The sequence below is a fragment of the Melanotaenia boesemani genome, chromosome 13 (genome assembly GCF_017639745.1).
Source record: "Melanotaenia boesemani isolate fMelBoe1 chromosome 13, fMelBoe1.pri, whole genome shotgun sequence".
NCBI lineage: Eukaryota > Metazoa > Chordata > Actinopteri > Atheriniformes > Melanotaeniidae > Melanotaenia > Melanotaenia boesemani.
The window spans coordinates 564034-581601 of NC_055694.1; the positions used below are offsets into that span (position 1 = coordinate 564034).

At 45.0% G+C, this 17568-nt stretch overlaps 1 protein-coding gene across 1 annotated transcript in view; it reads right to left on the reverse strand.

Moving 5' to 3' along the window:
- The window catches only part of hdac6 (histone deacetylase 6), a 51801-nt gene extending 38970 nt beyond the window's left edge, over positions 1 to 12831 (reverse strand). The window contains exons 1-7 of the mRNA XM_042002898.1: positions 12676 to 12831; positions 12408 to 12489; positions 8238 to 8369; positions 8034 to 8119; positions 7798 to 7882; positions 7678 to 7718; positions 324 to 420 (exon numbers count right to left, since the gene is read on the reverse strand). Coding sequence (XP_041858832.1) covers positions 324 to 420; positions 7678 to 7718; positions 7798 to 7882; positions 8034 to 8119; positions 8238 to 8369; positions 12408 to 12476 — 510 coding nt within the window. The 5' untranslated portion in view covers positions 12477 to 12489; positions 12676 to 12831. The remainder of the gene's footprint in view (positions 1 to 323; positions 421 to 7677; positions 7719 to 7797; positions 7883 to 8033; positions 8120 to 8237; positions 8370 to 12407; positions 12490 to 12675) is intronic.
- Between the last annotated feature and the right edge of the window lie 4737 nt (positions 12832 to 17568).

Sequence of the window (17568 nt, forward strand, 5' to 3'; positions counted from 1 at the left end):
TAGGATGACATTATAACGTGATATCAAAATGATGTCAACCAGTCAGCCCTACAAGGCTGCATACCTGGGTACTGTGTGTCTGAAAATAGTGACAGGCAGGCTATATAAGCTTGGGAGAATGATTGTACGGGGTCTTTTGTCCTTTGAGGGTGTCCCCCGGTCGGCCAAATAAAGGATCATTAAAAGACCTCTGTCTGCAGACTCTTAATATCAGCAGCCCTTTTGATAAAGAATTTATCTACGACAATAATATCTAGATTTTACCTACATAGATAATATCTATATGATCTTCTTTACTTGAGTGACCATGTGTGTGTCCTTACAGGATGGAGGTAGACGGAGTCGTATTTGTTGGATAGAGTCTGGAGTTCAGTCTGCGTCATCTTCTGAGTGGACTTCATCTTGTCAAGGTAATCCTTCCTGCACAAACAAAACAAGGTGAACACAGACAGGAAGCGGGTAAACACAGACAGGAAGCGGGTTAACACAGACAGGAAGCGGGTTAACACAGACAGGAAGCGGGTAAACACAGACAGGAAGCGGGTAAACACAGACAGGAAGCGGGTTAACACAGACAGGAAGCGGGTAAACACAGACAGGAAGCGGGTAAACACAGACAGGAAGCGGGTAAACACAGACAGGAAGCGGGTAAACACAGACAGGAAGCGGGTAAACACAGACAGGAAGGGAAGGAACTTTGGAGTAAACGACCAATATCCGAGAGAGATTCTGGACCGACGGAGAGTCCTGTTTCCCATCAGGAGGAAATTTATCGCTGAAGGCGCTCGCGCTGTCATCGCGGTGGATAAATGATTTATTAATGGACAGCTGTACCGCGACCCGGACATCACTCCGTGGCTCTACTGACTTGGAATGTGCTTTAATTTTCCTTTTTTCTCACTACATCATGTTATATCCATAAAACTGCCATAAAAGATCATTTAGTTAACAGTAAATCCACTGCCCGTCTCCACTACACTGTTCTCAGCACAGATGCGTTTTTTAAATTACTTTTTTCCTTTGGCACTGTCGCTCTTTTCACTCTTTACACTTCTTCTCTCCGACCCTTTAACGGTTAACGGTAACACTTGTCATTATATTATATACACATCAGCACTTTTCATGATTCACAGGAACACACACAGAACAGCACAAGCGCACACACATCTCTGTCACAACCAGCGGGCACATACACATGCACGCGGAGAAGCAGTGGGATGCACGCACACACGCTTCAGTAATATACATATAGCCTCATTTCTGTGGTTGGTTCATGAACGAACTCACATTTGTCACTTGGAATGTGCGTGGAGCTGGCACAAGGGAAAAGAGGTTAAACATTTTTAATCGTTTCTAAGAAATGAAAGCAGATATAATATTACTCCAAGAGACTCATTTATCAAACTCAACAATAGATCTTCTCTCAACAACCCAGTTTCCACACGTGTATTCAGCTTGTTATAATTCTAGGCAGAGAGGAGCAGCAACTCTTATTAATAGAAGGTTAAACTTTGACATAGATAATACAATCATAGATCCAGAAGGCAGATTTATAATAATTACATTATCTATTAAAAATGTTAAGTTATGTATTGTAAATATATCTGGTCCAAATGTAGATGATCCTCCTTCTTTCACTCCCTCTTCGCCTCTATGGTCACTCAGATAACACACTAATTATAGGAGGTGATTTTAACATTATACTGGACAAACAAAGTACCACAGGAGCTCATCGAGTCTGGAAATCCTCAGAAACTGTAAAACATGAAGGATTTTGGTCTCTGTGATGCTTGGCGCTCTCACCATCCCACACTAAGAGAATACACCTTCTTCTCTTCAGTCCACCATTCCTATTCTAGATTAGATTATTTCTTAACTAGCAGCTCGCTGATGAATGACATGTCAGAAATCAGAATCCATCCTATTAGCATTAGTGATCACGCACCAGTATCATTCACTCTGAGAAGTAAGAGCAATAAACCAGCAACTAGAAACTGGAGATTTAATACGTCATTACTTAAAGATCCTGAGTTTATCAGCTACTTTAAAAGAGAATGGTCCTTATATCTAGAAAATAACGACTTGCCAGAAACTTCAGCGTGTGTTCTTTGGGAAGCAGGAAAAGCAGTAATGAGAGGGAAAATAATTTCCTTCTCTTCTCATAAGAAAAAGAAGGAAACTTTGAGAATTTCAGAGTTAGAACTCAGAATTAAATCCTTAGAGGAGCTTACCATGTCTCCCCAGAAGAACACATACTAAATGCTATAAGGAAAGCTAAACTTGAACTTAATGAAATAATAGATAAAAGACTTCGCTTGGAGAACTTTGAGCATGGCAACAAATCTGGAAGGTTCCTGGCTAATCAGTTAAAAACAAACAAGGAGAAAACAACCATCTCCTCTGTCAGAGATCCAGAAGGAAACATCAGCCACGACCCTGACAAGATAAATAACACTTTCAAAGAATTCTATAAAACATTATATACATCACAACTAACTACAACAGATGACAATACTGATAAATTTCTTAGTAACATCAATCTTCCACAATTAAAACATGAAGATAAAATGGTCTTGGATTCCCCTCTTTCAGTCAGCGAACTCCAAGAAGCTCTCCAGCATATGCCCAACAATAAAGCTCCAGGTCCAGATGGTCCAGGTCCAGATGGTCCAGGTCCAGATGGTTACCCAGCAGAATTCTACAAAGATTTCTAGACAACGCTGGCACCCACTTTCTACAATATCACATTAGAAATAAGGGAAAAACAAAAAAATACCTTCAAATATGGACCTAGCCAATATTACTCTACTATTAAAACCAGGTAAAGACCCGACACTTCCATCCAGTTACCGTCCAGTTTCATTAATAAATGTAGATCTCAAAATAATTTGGCCAGAAGAATAGAAAAAATAACCCCTCTAATAATACATCCTGACCAAACAGGCTTTATTAAAGGTAGACATTCCTCTACTAACATGCGTAGATTAATTAACATCATAGATTATTCTACTCTACATAACCTGGAATCCACAGTAATTTCTTTAGACGCAGAAAAAGCGTTTGACCAAGTAAACTGGAAATTTTTATTTGGAACGTTAAAGAAATTTGGGTTTGGGTCATCTTTCATAGATTGGATAAAAATATTATATAACAACCCAAATGCATGTGTGAAGACCAATGATCAAACCTCTCCAAGCTTCTGTTTGCAGAGAGGCACCAGACAGGGCTGCCCGCTTTCTCCTTCACTCTTTGTTATTTTTATTGAACCCCTAGCTGCTGCCATAAGACAAAATAAAGAGATTAAAGGAATCCATGCCAAAAATATAGAACACAAGATAAGTCTTTATGCTGATGATGTATTACTTTTCCTCCAGAACTCACTGACATCTCTCCCCCAGACAATCACACTTATTAACACATTCTCATCAATATCTGACTACTCTATTAACTGGTCTAAGACTATTATTATGCCCATCAACTGTGACCTACAAAACATACCCAATACTACAATACAGTCTGGAAACATTAGATATCTAGGCATAAACATTTTCCCCAGGTTGTCAGAACTAACAAAGCTAAATTATGTCCAGCTACTTAAAGCAATAGAGGATGATCTCTCACGGTGGAGGCGCTTACCCATATCACTCATGGGGAGGGTTGCCACAGTTAAAATGATGGTTCTATCTAAAGTAAACTACCTGTTTTCAATGATACCCACTAAACCATCCTCCAGTTGGTTTAAGTCACTGGACTCACATATATCTAAATTTTTATGGAAAAACAAGCCATCACGTATCAGTCTAAAAACTTTACAACAGACTAAAGATAGAGGCGGATTGGAGCTACCTGACTTTAATCATGTTTTGTTAGCTAACAAGCTGCAGTATATCTCCAAATGGCTTAAACCTAGCAGTCTGGATGAATCATGGTTAGATGTAGAGCAAGCATTGTGTGAGGATGTGTTTATCTCTGACCTGCCATTCATCAGCTCAACCATCAAAACACATAAGTGTTTTAAAAGCATCAATATCAGTTCCTCTTTAGTGGCTTGGTGGGATTTTCTAAAAATAACCAAATCCTCACTTTTTCCATGTAAGTTTACACCCCTCTGGAACAACCCTGACATCCTGCAAAACAAAAAGCTGATCAATTTTACTCAATGGAAAAATAAAGGAATAAAACAGTTAGAACATATAATAGAAAATGGAAACTTCTTATCATTTAATATTCTCACTTCACAATATGGAATCAGTAGCAAAACATTTTTAGAATATCACCAGCTTAAATCTATTATATGTAAAAAATATACCATTAATCAATTAAACTTACAGCTACCTATTAGGGTGGCAGAATTCATGAATCTCAATGCCCCAAAGCTATTATCAAAAACATATAGACTATTATCTAAACTAGAAGACTCAATCTGTCTTCCAACTTCAAAATGGGAGGGTGACTTATCCAGTAACTTTAATAAAGATAAATGGTCACAAATATGTTTAAACACCTTTAAAATGACTAAGAATTCAATATGCAACTAATACAATTCAAAATTCTGCATAGAACTCATTATACAGGACAAAGGTTGTTTAGGATGGGTCTGTCACAATCAAACATCTGCACACACTGCAATGAAAACACACCAGATAACTACCTCCATGCCTTGTGGTCCTGCACACCTGTCCGCAGGTTCTGGCTTCAGGTATGTGTGGACATGTCAACATGGTTTAAATGTAATATTCCTACAATCCCCGCACTATGTCTACTAGGTGACTTGGGTGACATTAATATGGCAATTAACTCTGCACACATGATACGCACAGCATTATGCATCGCAAAGAAAACTATCCTTGTGAACTGGAAAAACAAAAATAATCTGTGTATTCAGCAGTTTAGGAATCTCTTAGTTGACCACATCAGTAGTGAGACAATGTCTGCCTCCTCAAAGAACTATTTAGCTGAATCTCATTCCCTCTGGTCCCCTGTGCTTAGTTCCATCACTTAGTGTAGGTGGAGGACTGTGACCTCGTTGCTATGGGGGTTGGGAAATGGCCGGGAGTGACTGGTGGTTGCGGGTTCTTTGTGGTTGCCGGGCTGCTCTGCGATGGGGGTGGCTCTGGGTCTGGCCTTGTTGGGGGCTGTGGGGGCCAGCAGTTGGTGTCGCCTCGTGGCGGGGGGTGAGGCCACTGGTGGCGCCTGGGTTGGTGGGCGTCTGTCCTGGGCCGGGCGGCCAGGCTATACCGGGGCGGGCTGAGCGGGGGTTCTGGGCTCTGGTGCCCGGGGGTGGTCCTCCTCCCTCCGGGGTGGTGGGGTCCATATGTGCCGGGGTCTGGGCCTGCCCGGATGTGCTGCCGTGGTGTGGGTTGGTGCATGCCCTGGTGTCTGGTTGACGCCCTGGGACCCAGGGTATGGCCCGGGGGCAGGGTGGGTGTAGGGGTTTGAAGGAGGGCTGAGTGGGATTCAGGGGATTATAGGGGGAGGTGCTGGGGTGTGAGACAGGGATGCTTGTATGTGTGTGCCTATACTTTGGATGATGTTTGTGTGGATGTGGGGGTATGTTTGTGTGCGTGTGTATGCATGTGTTAGGATGAGTGGGGGTGTGTCTGGGGAGTGAGAGTGGGAGGGTTGGATCCTGTGTGAGTGTTTATATTGTGTGGGTGGGGCTGAGAGGGCCTATATGAGTTAGGATGAACGAGAGTGTGCAAGGAAATAGGTGTGTGCATGTGTTTCTGTGTGTGGTTGGGGCGGGGTTAAGAGCACTTGTGGGGGGGGGGGGCGCGGCCCTTTCCTGGACTGTCTTGCCCTGGGGGGCCTCCTGGGGAGCGGAGGCTCATCATCCAGAGGGAAGCAAACTTCCCTCTGGACGTACACCCCTCTTACTTCCTGCTTCCTGTCTCTCACACACACACACACACACACACGTAGGGAGTTGGGAGGCGTGGAGCCATGCGGGGTGGAACGGAGGAGACCAATCAGTGGTCTCCTTGGATGCACCCCGTGGCGAATCGCCTCTCAGTTTTAATTGCACCAAGACACCAAAACACAAGAAACACAACACACAAACAACACCTGGGGGGCATGGCATGCGGTGCATGTCGGGCAGGGCCACTTAGGTGGCCCGGCTCCCGGCTCATTGCGGTCACTGCCCCTCAATTTTAATTGCACACAACATACACTACCTAAACAGTCAGGAGCGGGGAGGGAGAGGGTATTGGGGTCCTCTCACACCCCTGTTCCCCCTGTGTATGGCTGGAGGGGTTGCCCCGGGGTCGGGTCCCGGGGTGGCTGCGCTGGTGGGCTGCTGGCTCTGTGGGTGTTGGGTCAAGGGGGGGTGCTTGGGGCTTGCTGTCCTCTGGTCCGCCTGGGGTGTCCCCCACGGGGCATGGTGGGTGGGTTGGGTGTGGCGTGACTGTGTGGTGGTGAGTGCTTGTGGGTGCGGCGCGGGGGAGGGTGTGAGTGTGGGGTTATATAGGGTGCAGATTGGAGTAGGTGGGGAGTGGGGGGAGGGGGCCGATAGCACCTTGGTTCCCGGGGTGTGCGGCTGGAACATCGGGGTATGTGCTGGCCTACGCCGGGTGGCTGTCTGGGGGGGCCTGGTCCTCCTAGGCATGTTGCGGGCCCTCTGCCTTTGGGGGGTGGGGCGGCCGCCTCTGGGCTCCTGGGGCCCTGGGCCCTTTGCTTGGGCTGCCCTGGGTAGCCGGTCCCTGGCGGGGCCGGCGGCTGCTGATCTTGGCCCACTGGGACCTGTGCCCCGGGACCGTGGGGGGCTCTTGCTGGGGCTCTCCTCTGCCGCCCTTCGGGTGGGGCTGGAGTCGTCTTCGTGGTGGGGTGGCTTGGGTTGGTGCTCCGGGGCTGCTGCTGAGGACCCGGGTCTCTGGCCCTGGTCTGCCTTTGGCCTCCGTGGAGGCGTGGTCGCATTTGCATGATCTCACTCACCACCCTTCATCACTGATCACTCCTCTTCCTCATCCTCTGCATGCTGACACAGTCACTGAGTTGTCTAGTGGGTTTTTATACTAAGCGATAATTAATTTTTATTTTTCCTGTGAGTTAGTATCTGGTCGCTGTTATGTCTTTTTGATTTGGTTATTATTTAAAAACTCTTAATGACTGGCAGCTCTGTTTTTTCTGTGTGTGTGTTTCTGTTTTTGTAAAAGTTGTAGGAAATTTTCTGGTGTGTTCATGTACAGGTGTAACAGTTTGTTGTCTGGTGATGGTGTGGATTGAAGGGTCGTTTCCTTCTGTCTGTGATCTTTTTGTCTCCTTTCTTCTTTCCCTTTTGCTCTTTTTGCTATTTTCTATCTTTTTCTGTCCCCTCCGGTCAGGTCCAGCAAGATTACATAGATTCCGTGATTCAAAGTAAATAAATAAATAAATGAATCAGATTATCAAGAACAGCCTTACCCATAGGCCTCCCCTTGGCAGAGCAAATTTGTTCAGCACGATACAGCAACCAGATTATCATTCTGCTGCTATGATGCTGGACAGGACAAGTTAAAAAAAAACAAAACAAAAAAAAACAAACAAACAAACAGGAAGCGGGTAAACACAAACAGGAAGCGGGTAAACACAGACAGGAAGCGGGTAAATACAGACAGGAAGCGGGTAAACACAGACAGGAAACGGGTAAACACAGACAGGAAGTGGGTCGGCAGGCTGCGTCTTGATTGGTGTACTCACGTGTGAGCGAGCAGAAGCTCTTCTTCTACAGCCTCTCTGGGCTGAAACACACAAACACGTCATGTTGGTCACTAATTAAACAAGAAACACACACATAACCAGGTGCACATGCACACACACCTCGACCCTGACGCAATGTGGCAGCAGCTCTTGTCTCTGTAGCTCCATCATGACGGACGTCACACGGTCTGGACTCTCTGGATGACTGACAAACAACAAGAAGTCACCATGACAACATCAAACATCAGCGGATGAGAATACCTGCTGCTGATGTAGAACCCTGCAGGAAACCCTGTTAGTCTGTTTAGTAAATAAAAACAACAATGTGAAGATCTGAACTCAGGTTCCGATGGTACCTCGGTTCCCACAGGTTCTGGTGGAGCGTGAAGATCTCAGAGAAAACCAGTCCGGTTCCCCTGGATGTAGACCTGCTGGACAGACCCTGCACACATGCACACATCATCCAGTTTAACTCTGTGTGTGTGCTCCTCAGTAAGAACCTGTTCTCAGGATCTGACCTCTGACACACCTGAGCTACAGGTAAAAACAGGAAGTCTCACCAGCGTCTGCAGCCGACTGCTCAGCTCCTCCTCCTGCTCCTCTCTGCTCCTCGCCATCCTCGCTCTCCTCTTCACCTCCTGCAGGCTGCCTCCTCCTCTCCTTTCCTTTATTCCTTCACTGCTGCTGCCGCTCTGAAAACACACCTGTACAGGTAAATCACACCTTGAAGAACATCTTGAAACAGGAAGAACACCTGTGATCCAGGTAAATTATCGACTGTGTTCAGATAAAAGTTGATGTTGATTCAGTTCTGACATAGAGGGATGTCTGGCTCTCTGTTAATGACTCATCGGATGTCGGTAAAAGACGAACACGGTTCGTCGGCTGTCGGTAAAAGACGAACACGGTTCGTCGGGTGTCGGTAAAAGACGAACACGGTTCGTCGGCTGTCGGTAAAAGACGAACACGGTCCGTCGGGTGTCGGTAAAAGACGAACACGGTTCGTCGGCTGTCGGTAAAAGACGAACACGGTCCGTCGGATGTCGGTAAAAGACGAACACGGTCCGTCGGGTGTCGGTAAAAGACGAACACGGTCCGTCGGCTGTCTGTAAAAGACGAACACGGTTCATCGGCTGTCGGTAAAAGACGAACACGGTTCATCGGCTGTCGGTAAAAGACGAACACGGTTCATCGGGACAGACACGGTTAAAACTGGTTTACCGACACCTGGGCCTGGTTTTGCTTTGTGTCTGTTATTTTGCAGCTAACTTTTTTGGCTGGAACTAATTAGGGTGATCTGGAGCACCTGACCATAACAACCCCAAACTCTTTTTTAAAACCATCGATCCTTTAATAAATGCTGATTTTAACAAGTCCTCTGTGACAGCATCAGGTGATGCATGCGATCAATACTATCAGATCCAGTCTTTTATCCCAACATATTGTTGATTTTAACAGATCTGAAGCTCTGCTTTTATCCGAGGAAACACTGGAGAATTTGTCCTGGTTGATACGAAGATGCTGGTCCAGTTTTCTCCCAACTAAACCAACAGCCTGCCTTTTAGACCCCATTCCCACATCACTTTTTAAACATTTTATGGTTTCTTTGAGTATGAACTTTTAAATATTGTGAATTACTCTCTTCAGACAGGTGTGTTCTCATCTGCCTGTAATATGGGGGTGGTGAGGCCCCTTCTGAAGAAGAGTAACTAGATCCCACTGTTTTTAATAACCACTGACCTGTATCCAACCTACCAATTTTAAGTAAAATCGTCAAAAAAGTTTGTTTTTTTTTTTAATTGAATGACTTCTTGGATAAAAACAATATTTTGGAAAAATATCAGTCTGGTTTCAGAACAAACCGCAGAACCGAGACGCCCTTTTAAAGATGGTTAATGACCTCAGGTGTGTCTTTGACTCACAGAAACTTTCTGACCTGGTTCTACTGGATCGGAGCGCCTCCTTTGATACAGCAGATCACCAGGTTTTATCAGACAGACTTAGAAGTCTGGTGGGCCTCTCAGGTTCTGTTCTTAAATGGTTTTACTCCCATCTCACAGATCAACAGTTTTATGTAAGTATGGATACCTGCTCCTCAGGAATCCATGAAGTGAAATGTGAGGTTCCCCAAGGACCAGTTCTAGGCCCACTTCTTTTTAATGTGTCCATGTTGCCTCTTGGGGACGTCATCAGGAGACACGGCGTTGATTCCACAGCTATGCTGATGATACGCAGCTTTACATCACTGTGTCTCCTGATGACCTGGAGCCAGTTAACGTCCTTTTTAACTGGATTTTACATATAAAGTCATGGATGAAAGAGAACTTCCTACAGCTTAATCAGGACAAAACTCAAGTTTTAATTATCGGCCCTGAAGACGAGAGAGATCATTTTACCAGAATTACAACATTTCAGTCCCTCTCAGTGTGTGAAAAACCTGGGTGTTCTTTTTGACTCTGAGCTGAATTTTACTCCACACATCAGAAACGTAACAAAAACTGGATTTTATCATCTTAAAATATCACCAGAGCCACCCTTTTCTCTCTCTGCCAGCAGCGAGGTGCTGATGCTTTGATTTCTAGTAGAACAGATGACTGTAACGCCTGCTCTCTGGTCTATTTCTAACCTGCAGCTACTCCAGAACTCAGCTCTTCAGTTCTGACGTGGACCAGAGGGACACATCACACCAGGTTTAAAATCACTGCGTCGGCTCCCCGTGTGTTTCAGGATTGATTTTAAGTTTCTTTTAGTAGTTTATAAATGTTTTAATGGTCTTGGACCTCCTTATTTATTCGACCTTCTTTTAGATTATGAACCCTCGCGGACCCTGACCCACTACGAGTCTGGACTGAGGACCAGCCTGCCAGAGAATCTCAAGCTGCAGAGACTGTTGTTGGTTTTAAAACAGACTGAAGAGCTTTTCAGCTTGTAGCTGAATTTTATTCGTTATTGTTTAGATTATTTAAACATTTATTCTTCTATTATTTTAACCACCTATTTATGTGGGTTCTATTTTATTTTTTTACTGTTTGTTTTATTGCTTTATTACCCAGGCAGTTTTTATAAACACCTTCGTTTTATTTTATTTATTTGTCCTGAACTCCTTTATCTGTATTTTTTAATTCTTGTGGCTCTTATCAGTTCTTATTGTTTCTTTATTTATTTATTTAGTTTATTTATTCTTGTTTTTACTGTTTAACTCCAGAGTTTCCTCCTGGCATCCTCCACACCAGTAGCCATGCAGGGTTGTTGCCATGGTGATGGTCCTGGTCTGGGGGTCCTGCACTGCAGCACTGTGGCTGTGGTCTGCCCTGACCTGGGTGGTCCCTGTGGTGGCGCCCTCTGTGGTCATGGTGGACCAGCATCCGGTGGGACTGGATCCCGTTTCCTCCCAGCAGCGTCGCCAGATGTTTTCATTCTGCTGATGGTTTTTAGTGATGGAGGTCATGCTGGTACAGACTGGGCTCTGGGCGGGTGGGGGGCGTGCACCTGCGCTTTGTGTGTTTGTGTGTGTGTTTGTGTGCGATTGTGCCTTTTTATTTTTTTGTCCTATTCGTTGATGTGTGAAGGCTTTAAATTTTGTTTTTAATAAGCATAATTTGTTTTTCTTATGTCCAGCACTTTGTGTTGCTTTGTGCATGAAAAGTGCTGTATAAATAAAATTTGGTTTGATCCGGTGGAGTCTGCTCGACCCTTCTGGTTTTTCCCTCCTTCAGGTTTTGTTTGGTTGGCCTCGGGGTCGCAGATCTTTGCTTTCACACCCATCCATCCACTGACAGGCTGATATTACTGAAGGTCTCAACTCATATCTTCGGTTTGTTGGGTTTTTTTCATATAATAAATTTCTTTGTTATAGATGGTAAAAAAACGTTTTTGTCGAGCCGGGTCGTGACAGTAAAACTGATCATGTAGCATCAGACCAGGTCTACGTGGTCCTACATCAAATTCAGATCTGATGTTTTAACAGCGACATCAGCCTGAACCAGTTTGTCTGATCACAGGTCCAGAGGAGGCAGGAACATCGCACGTAAACATTGGACGGAACAAGATTGTATCAGAATGTTGAGGACTCTGATTGGATGTCTGACGCATGCTGACATGCATGACATCATTTTTGCCTCCGTAAATGTGTCGTGCTGTGTTTACGTTGCGTCTTCAGACCTGTAAACTGGTCCCGCATCAGCCTGATGGAGCTCACACTGAAGATATCGCAGCACAAACACCGGTGGCGTGAACTCAGGAGGTAATGACATCATCACCCCAGAACAGCTGTTCAGGTGTGTGTGTGTGTGTGTTTCACACGTAAACACTCATTTCTGGTTTTGAGTCCTGTCACCGTTTCCTGTTTCTCCAGATTCCGTTCGTACGGCAGGTCAGAGCAGCCGTGGAGGAACGTTCTCCCACCACGTCTGGGATTTATAGACCCCAGAAGCTGCCTGGAACCGGTGTACGCCGGTTTGTGTTCCTACGGCAGCTTTAGAGACGAGGTCTGTAGCTCAGGAGGACGAGCGGCTGGAAAGTCAGTGGATCGATTCCTGACTTCCCCTGACTCTATGCCAAAGTGTCCTTGGGCAGGACACTGAACCCCATGTTGCTCCCCGATGGGTCTGTGATGTAAAACCCTGTCAGTGATGTCATAAACCAGAACTTCCAGAACTGAGAGCTTCTGGTCTGGAGTTTATTCTGGGCTAGAAGACAGAACCGGGTCCAGAGGTCTGTGTGTGACTGACCTGAGACAGACGAGGAGATCTCCTGACTGACTTCAGTCCAGGCTCTGGAGGACCGGATCTGGACTCCATCACAGCTGCCCACCTGAACCAGACCAGAACCACATCAGAACTAAATCTAACTATAAAAAAAAAAAAAAAAAAAAGTTCCGATCCGGTTCTAATCTTAATGTTGATTCTTCAACACTAACATAAAAACCGCCTCAGACCGAACTAACGGGTCTTGGACCTGAAACTACAACCAGTACTAGAACCCGCGTGGGGGTCTAACCTGCTAGCCTCCTGTTAGCTCTTCTGAAAACGTTTCCACTTCCGGTTCTGTGTGAGCTGAGGCCGTCCAAACTCCGACTCGGATCAGCAGAAGACCAGGTCCAGGTCCAGTTCGTGTCGCTTTGTTTTTGTTTCGTTTTTTTGGGCAGCAACAGAAGGGCGGCGTCGCGCTCACATGACGTCACAAGCCGAGTGGGGACGCGGCATGATGACGTTCAATGAATTTTTTTTTCTCTCTCTCTCTCTCTCTCCTTTCATTTGACACATTAATGAAATAGTGGACTGGTACCTGTCCAGGTGTAGCTGCCTCTCACGTGGTGGTCCAGCAGGCCTGGACGGAACATCTGAAAACATCTGAGGAAACAAACATGATCAATATGTCTTGTTGGGTATTATTCTGGTTTATTATAGCTGTGTAATATAGACTTTTATTTTAATTTATTATCTACATAATTGTATTTCACTCATCTAAAAGCGTCTGCAGGTCTCACCAAGAGTCTGGGGCCATTCAGCCCAACTCCAGCATCTCCGGTCCAGAGCCTGGACGCCCAGGAGCCAGCAGTAGGTCCGCTGGGATGGACGTTTTCAGCATCGCTGCATGACCTGCGCTGTCTTCAGGTTGCTTTCCTAGTTTGGATCTAGGACTGAAGACAGAAAGGCAGAGCACCTTCTTTCATGGTCTTTTATTCCCGTCTTTAACAATCATTGGTTGTGGAAGTAAAAAGGTCACAGATGAAGATCAAACCAGTTCTTGGAGCTACCAGAGAAGTCGGGCGCTGATCTGTACTGAATATTTCATTTAGTGATAATTATTATCATCATTATTATTAACATTAGATAAATGTGAAAAGACATCAATCTGAGAGTCAAATATAAGACAGTGAACAGGTTTTTGAAGCTTTTTTGTAATCCTGATACACATTTAGATGACATGCTGTAGTATTTAGTTCTTTTTCCCTGTGTAGCAGAAACAGTTTGCATCTCTTCCTGGCTTCATGTGGAGCTCAGACATGTCTGAAGATGCGAGGTATAAAACCGCTGCGCATCCCTCAGAGCTGGTGGTGTATTTACTTCTGTACCGTTTCCATGGATACTGGCATCAAGTTTCCCACTTTCCACAAATAAACTGACAATTCATCTTCATTTATTTACTTATTTTATTCTTTATTCTCTAACACGGTAAAACATTCACCTGTAATTCCACAGGAAACAAACCTAACAGCAGACCTTGAGGTCAGAGCTGGTGATCTCGGTTTCAGAGGTTTTCCTGCTCCAACACCACGCAGGGCAGCGGGTCCTGAGGACCAGGATGGAGAACCAGTGGTGGAGGAGACTTGTCTTATTTAGTTAAGAGTTAAGCTCTGTGAACACAGAAAGCTGTTCATTACATTTGAATAGAATTATTATATTGCATACATTATTAGCAAAAGAAGAATTCACAAACTCCTTTTAACCCTAAATCAGGGCCTCGCTTGCACCGTCCTGCAGGGGTCAGCATCTCTGGCCCTCCAGGCCGTTGACCTGCAGTCCCTGTTTCAGCACACCTCACATCAGGCAGGAAACATGTAAAACATGGTCCAGAGTTGGTGATCCCTTCCATGGAAAACGTGATTGAAGTTTTAGTTTGAAACCTTTGCAATACAAAATGCTTCAAAGAACAAACTAAACATTAACAAAAGGCGAGGCAGGTTTATTTGTACAGCACCTTTCACAAGACTCTTCAAAGTGCTTTACATGAGCTGGAATTTTGGTGTAAAATATTTGTGTAATATGGCCAATCAGAATGCAGCCAAACTATCTGCGACACGAAGTTTCAGACTTCGTACCAGCCCACCCACCCAGAGCGTCGCAGCTGATCCTAACTGAGCAGGCAAACGTAGGATGTGGAGGCAGGTGGGCGGGGCCGATGGTCTGGCTGTTCCACCTCCACTCGCATGTCCTGACTGGGAGGCTACCAGACATAGAGAATAACATTAATTCAGAATTATGATTGAGACCAGATGTTCAATATCTGGATTGTTAGTACTGGTTTTCAGATCCACATTCAATTCTTGTGCATTACTAAGACCTACTGGAACCTCTGGTTTTAAAGTAATTTAGACAGTTTGAGGTAAATATTCTTACATTCACATAAATAATACTCTGGAAATAAAAAACCTGTTTATCCTGAGTCCTGTTTAAAAGACAGGGACTACTTTGTGTCTATAGGAAACTATAAATCTGAACCAAAATAACCTGTGGAGTCCCCCAAGGCTCCATCCTGGGACCACTGCTGTTCAACATCTACATGCTGCCACTCGCTCACATTATGGAAACAACTAAACATGTTACCACAGTTATGCTGATGACACACACATCTACATAACCATCTCACCAGGAGACTACAGTCCGATCCAGACTCTGATCACCTGCATGGATCAGATTAAAGATCAGATGGGCCAGAACTTCCTTCAGTTACATGAAGACTAAACTGAAATAATAGTTTTTGGAGCCAAAAGAAGAAAGATTAAAAGTCAGTTTTCAGCTTCAAACAGCAAAGTTCAAAACTACCAACCAAGCCAGAAACCTGGGAGTAGTCCTGGACTCAGACCTGGTAGTAGTCCTGGACTCAGACCTGGGAACAGTCCTGGACTCAGACCTGGATTTTAGCAGTTATATTAAGACACCTGTGAAGTCGGCCTGTTATCACTTAAAGAACATCTGAAGGATTAAAGGACTGATGACTCAGCAGGATTTAGAAAAACTGGTCCACATTTATCTTTAGTAGACTTGACTACTGTAATGCTGTCCTCACAGGTCTCCCTAAAAAGTCTATCAGACACCTGCAGTTAGTCCAGAACGCTGCTGCTCCAGTCCTAAGACCAGGAAAGTAGATCCTAGAAGTCCAGTCCTCACTAAGACCAGGAAAGTAGATCCTAGAAGTCCAGTCCTCACTAAGACCAGGAAAGTAGATCCTAGAAGTCCAGTCCTCACTAAGACCAGGAACGTAGATCCTAGACCTCCAGTCCTCACTAAGACCTGGAAAGTAGATCCTAGAACTCCAGTCCTCACTAAGACCTGGAACGTAAATCCTAGAACTCCAGTCCTCACTAAGACCAGGAACATAGATCCTAGACCTCCAGTCCTCACTAAGACCAGGAACGTAGATCCTAGACCTCCAGTCCTCACTAAGACCTGGAAAGTAGATCCTAGAACTCCAGTCCTCACTAAGACCAGGAACGTAAATCCTAGAAATCCAGTCCTCACTAAGACCTGGAACGTAGATCCTAGACCTCCAGTCCTCACTAAGACCAGGAACGTAGATCCTAGACCTCCAGTCCTCACTATGACCAGGAAAGTAGATCCTAGAACTCCAGTCCTCACTATGACCAGGAAAGTAGATCCAAGAACTCCAGTCCTCACTAAGACCAGGAAATTAGATCCAAGAACTCTAGTCCTCACTAAGACCAGGAAAGTAGATCCTAGAAGTCCAGTCCTCACTAAGACCAGGAAAGTAGATCCTAGAAGTCCAGTCCTCACTAAGACCAGGAACGTAGATCCTAGAACTCCAGTCCTCACTAAGACCTGGAACGTAAATCCTAGAACTCCAGTCCTCACTAAGACCAGGAACATAGATCCTAGACCTCCAGTCCTCACTAAGACCAGGAACGTAGATCCTAGACCTCCAGTCCTCACTAAGACCTGGAAAGTAGATCCTAGAACTCCAGTCCTCACTAAGACCAGGAACGTAAATCCTAGAAATCCAGTCCTCACTAAGACCTGGAACGTAGATCCTAGACCTCCAGTCCTCACTAAGACCAGGAACATAGATCCTAGACCTCCAGTCCTCACTAAGACCAGGAACGTAGATCCTAGACCTCCAGTCCTCACTAAGACCAGGAACGTAGATCCTAGACCTCCAGTCCTCACTATGACCAGGAAAGTAGATCCTAGAACTCCAGTCCTCACTATGACCAGGAAAGTAGATCCAAGAACTCCAGTCCTCACTAAGACCAGGAAATTAGATCCAAGAACTCTAGTCCTCACTAAGACCAGGAAAGTAGCTCCTAGAACTCCAGTTCTCACTAAGACCAGGAAAGTAGATCCTAAAACTCCAGTCTTCACTAAGACCAGGAAAGTAGATCCTAGAACTCCAGTCCTCACTAAGACCAGGAAAGTAGATCCTAGAACTCCAGTCCTCACTAAGACCAGGAAAGTAGATCCTAGAACTCCAGTCCTCACTAAGACCAGGAACATAGATCCTAGACCTCCAGTCCTCACTAAGACCAGGAACGTAGATCCTAGACCTCCAGTCCTCACTAAGACCTGGAACGTAGATCCTAGACCTCCAGTCCTCACTAAGACCAGGAAAGTAGATCCTAGAACTCCAGTCCTCAGATCTTTACACTGACTTCCTGCTGTTAGTTTACAAAGACCTGAGTGGTTTAGGACCAGAATCCATTCAGGATCTTCTGGTTGGTTATGAACCAGATCCCTCAGGTCATCAGGGTCAGGTCTGCTTTCTGTTCCCAGAGTCAGAACTAAACGTGGAGAGGCAGCGTTCAGCTTTATGCTCCTCACATGTGGAACAAACTCCCAGAAACCTGCAGGTCTGCTGACTCAGCAGTTTTACATCAGGGTTAAAACTTTTCTATTTGCTGATTTCTATCAGAACAGCTGTTAATTCCCCACACTGGAACTATGTTTCTGTTTTATCTATTTTATTTTAGTTTTTTCTTTCTGTTTTAACTTCTTTTCTTTTTCTTGCTCTTCGTCCTGCTCCCGCTGTGAAACACTCGTCTTCTACTAGGATGTGACGCAGAGAAAAACCTGCTCTGCTGTTTACTGTGTTCATAACGAGGAAAACCTTGTTTCCTACATGAGAAGAAAAAACTGAAACAGGAAGAAAAAAAAC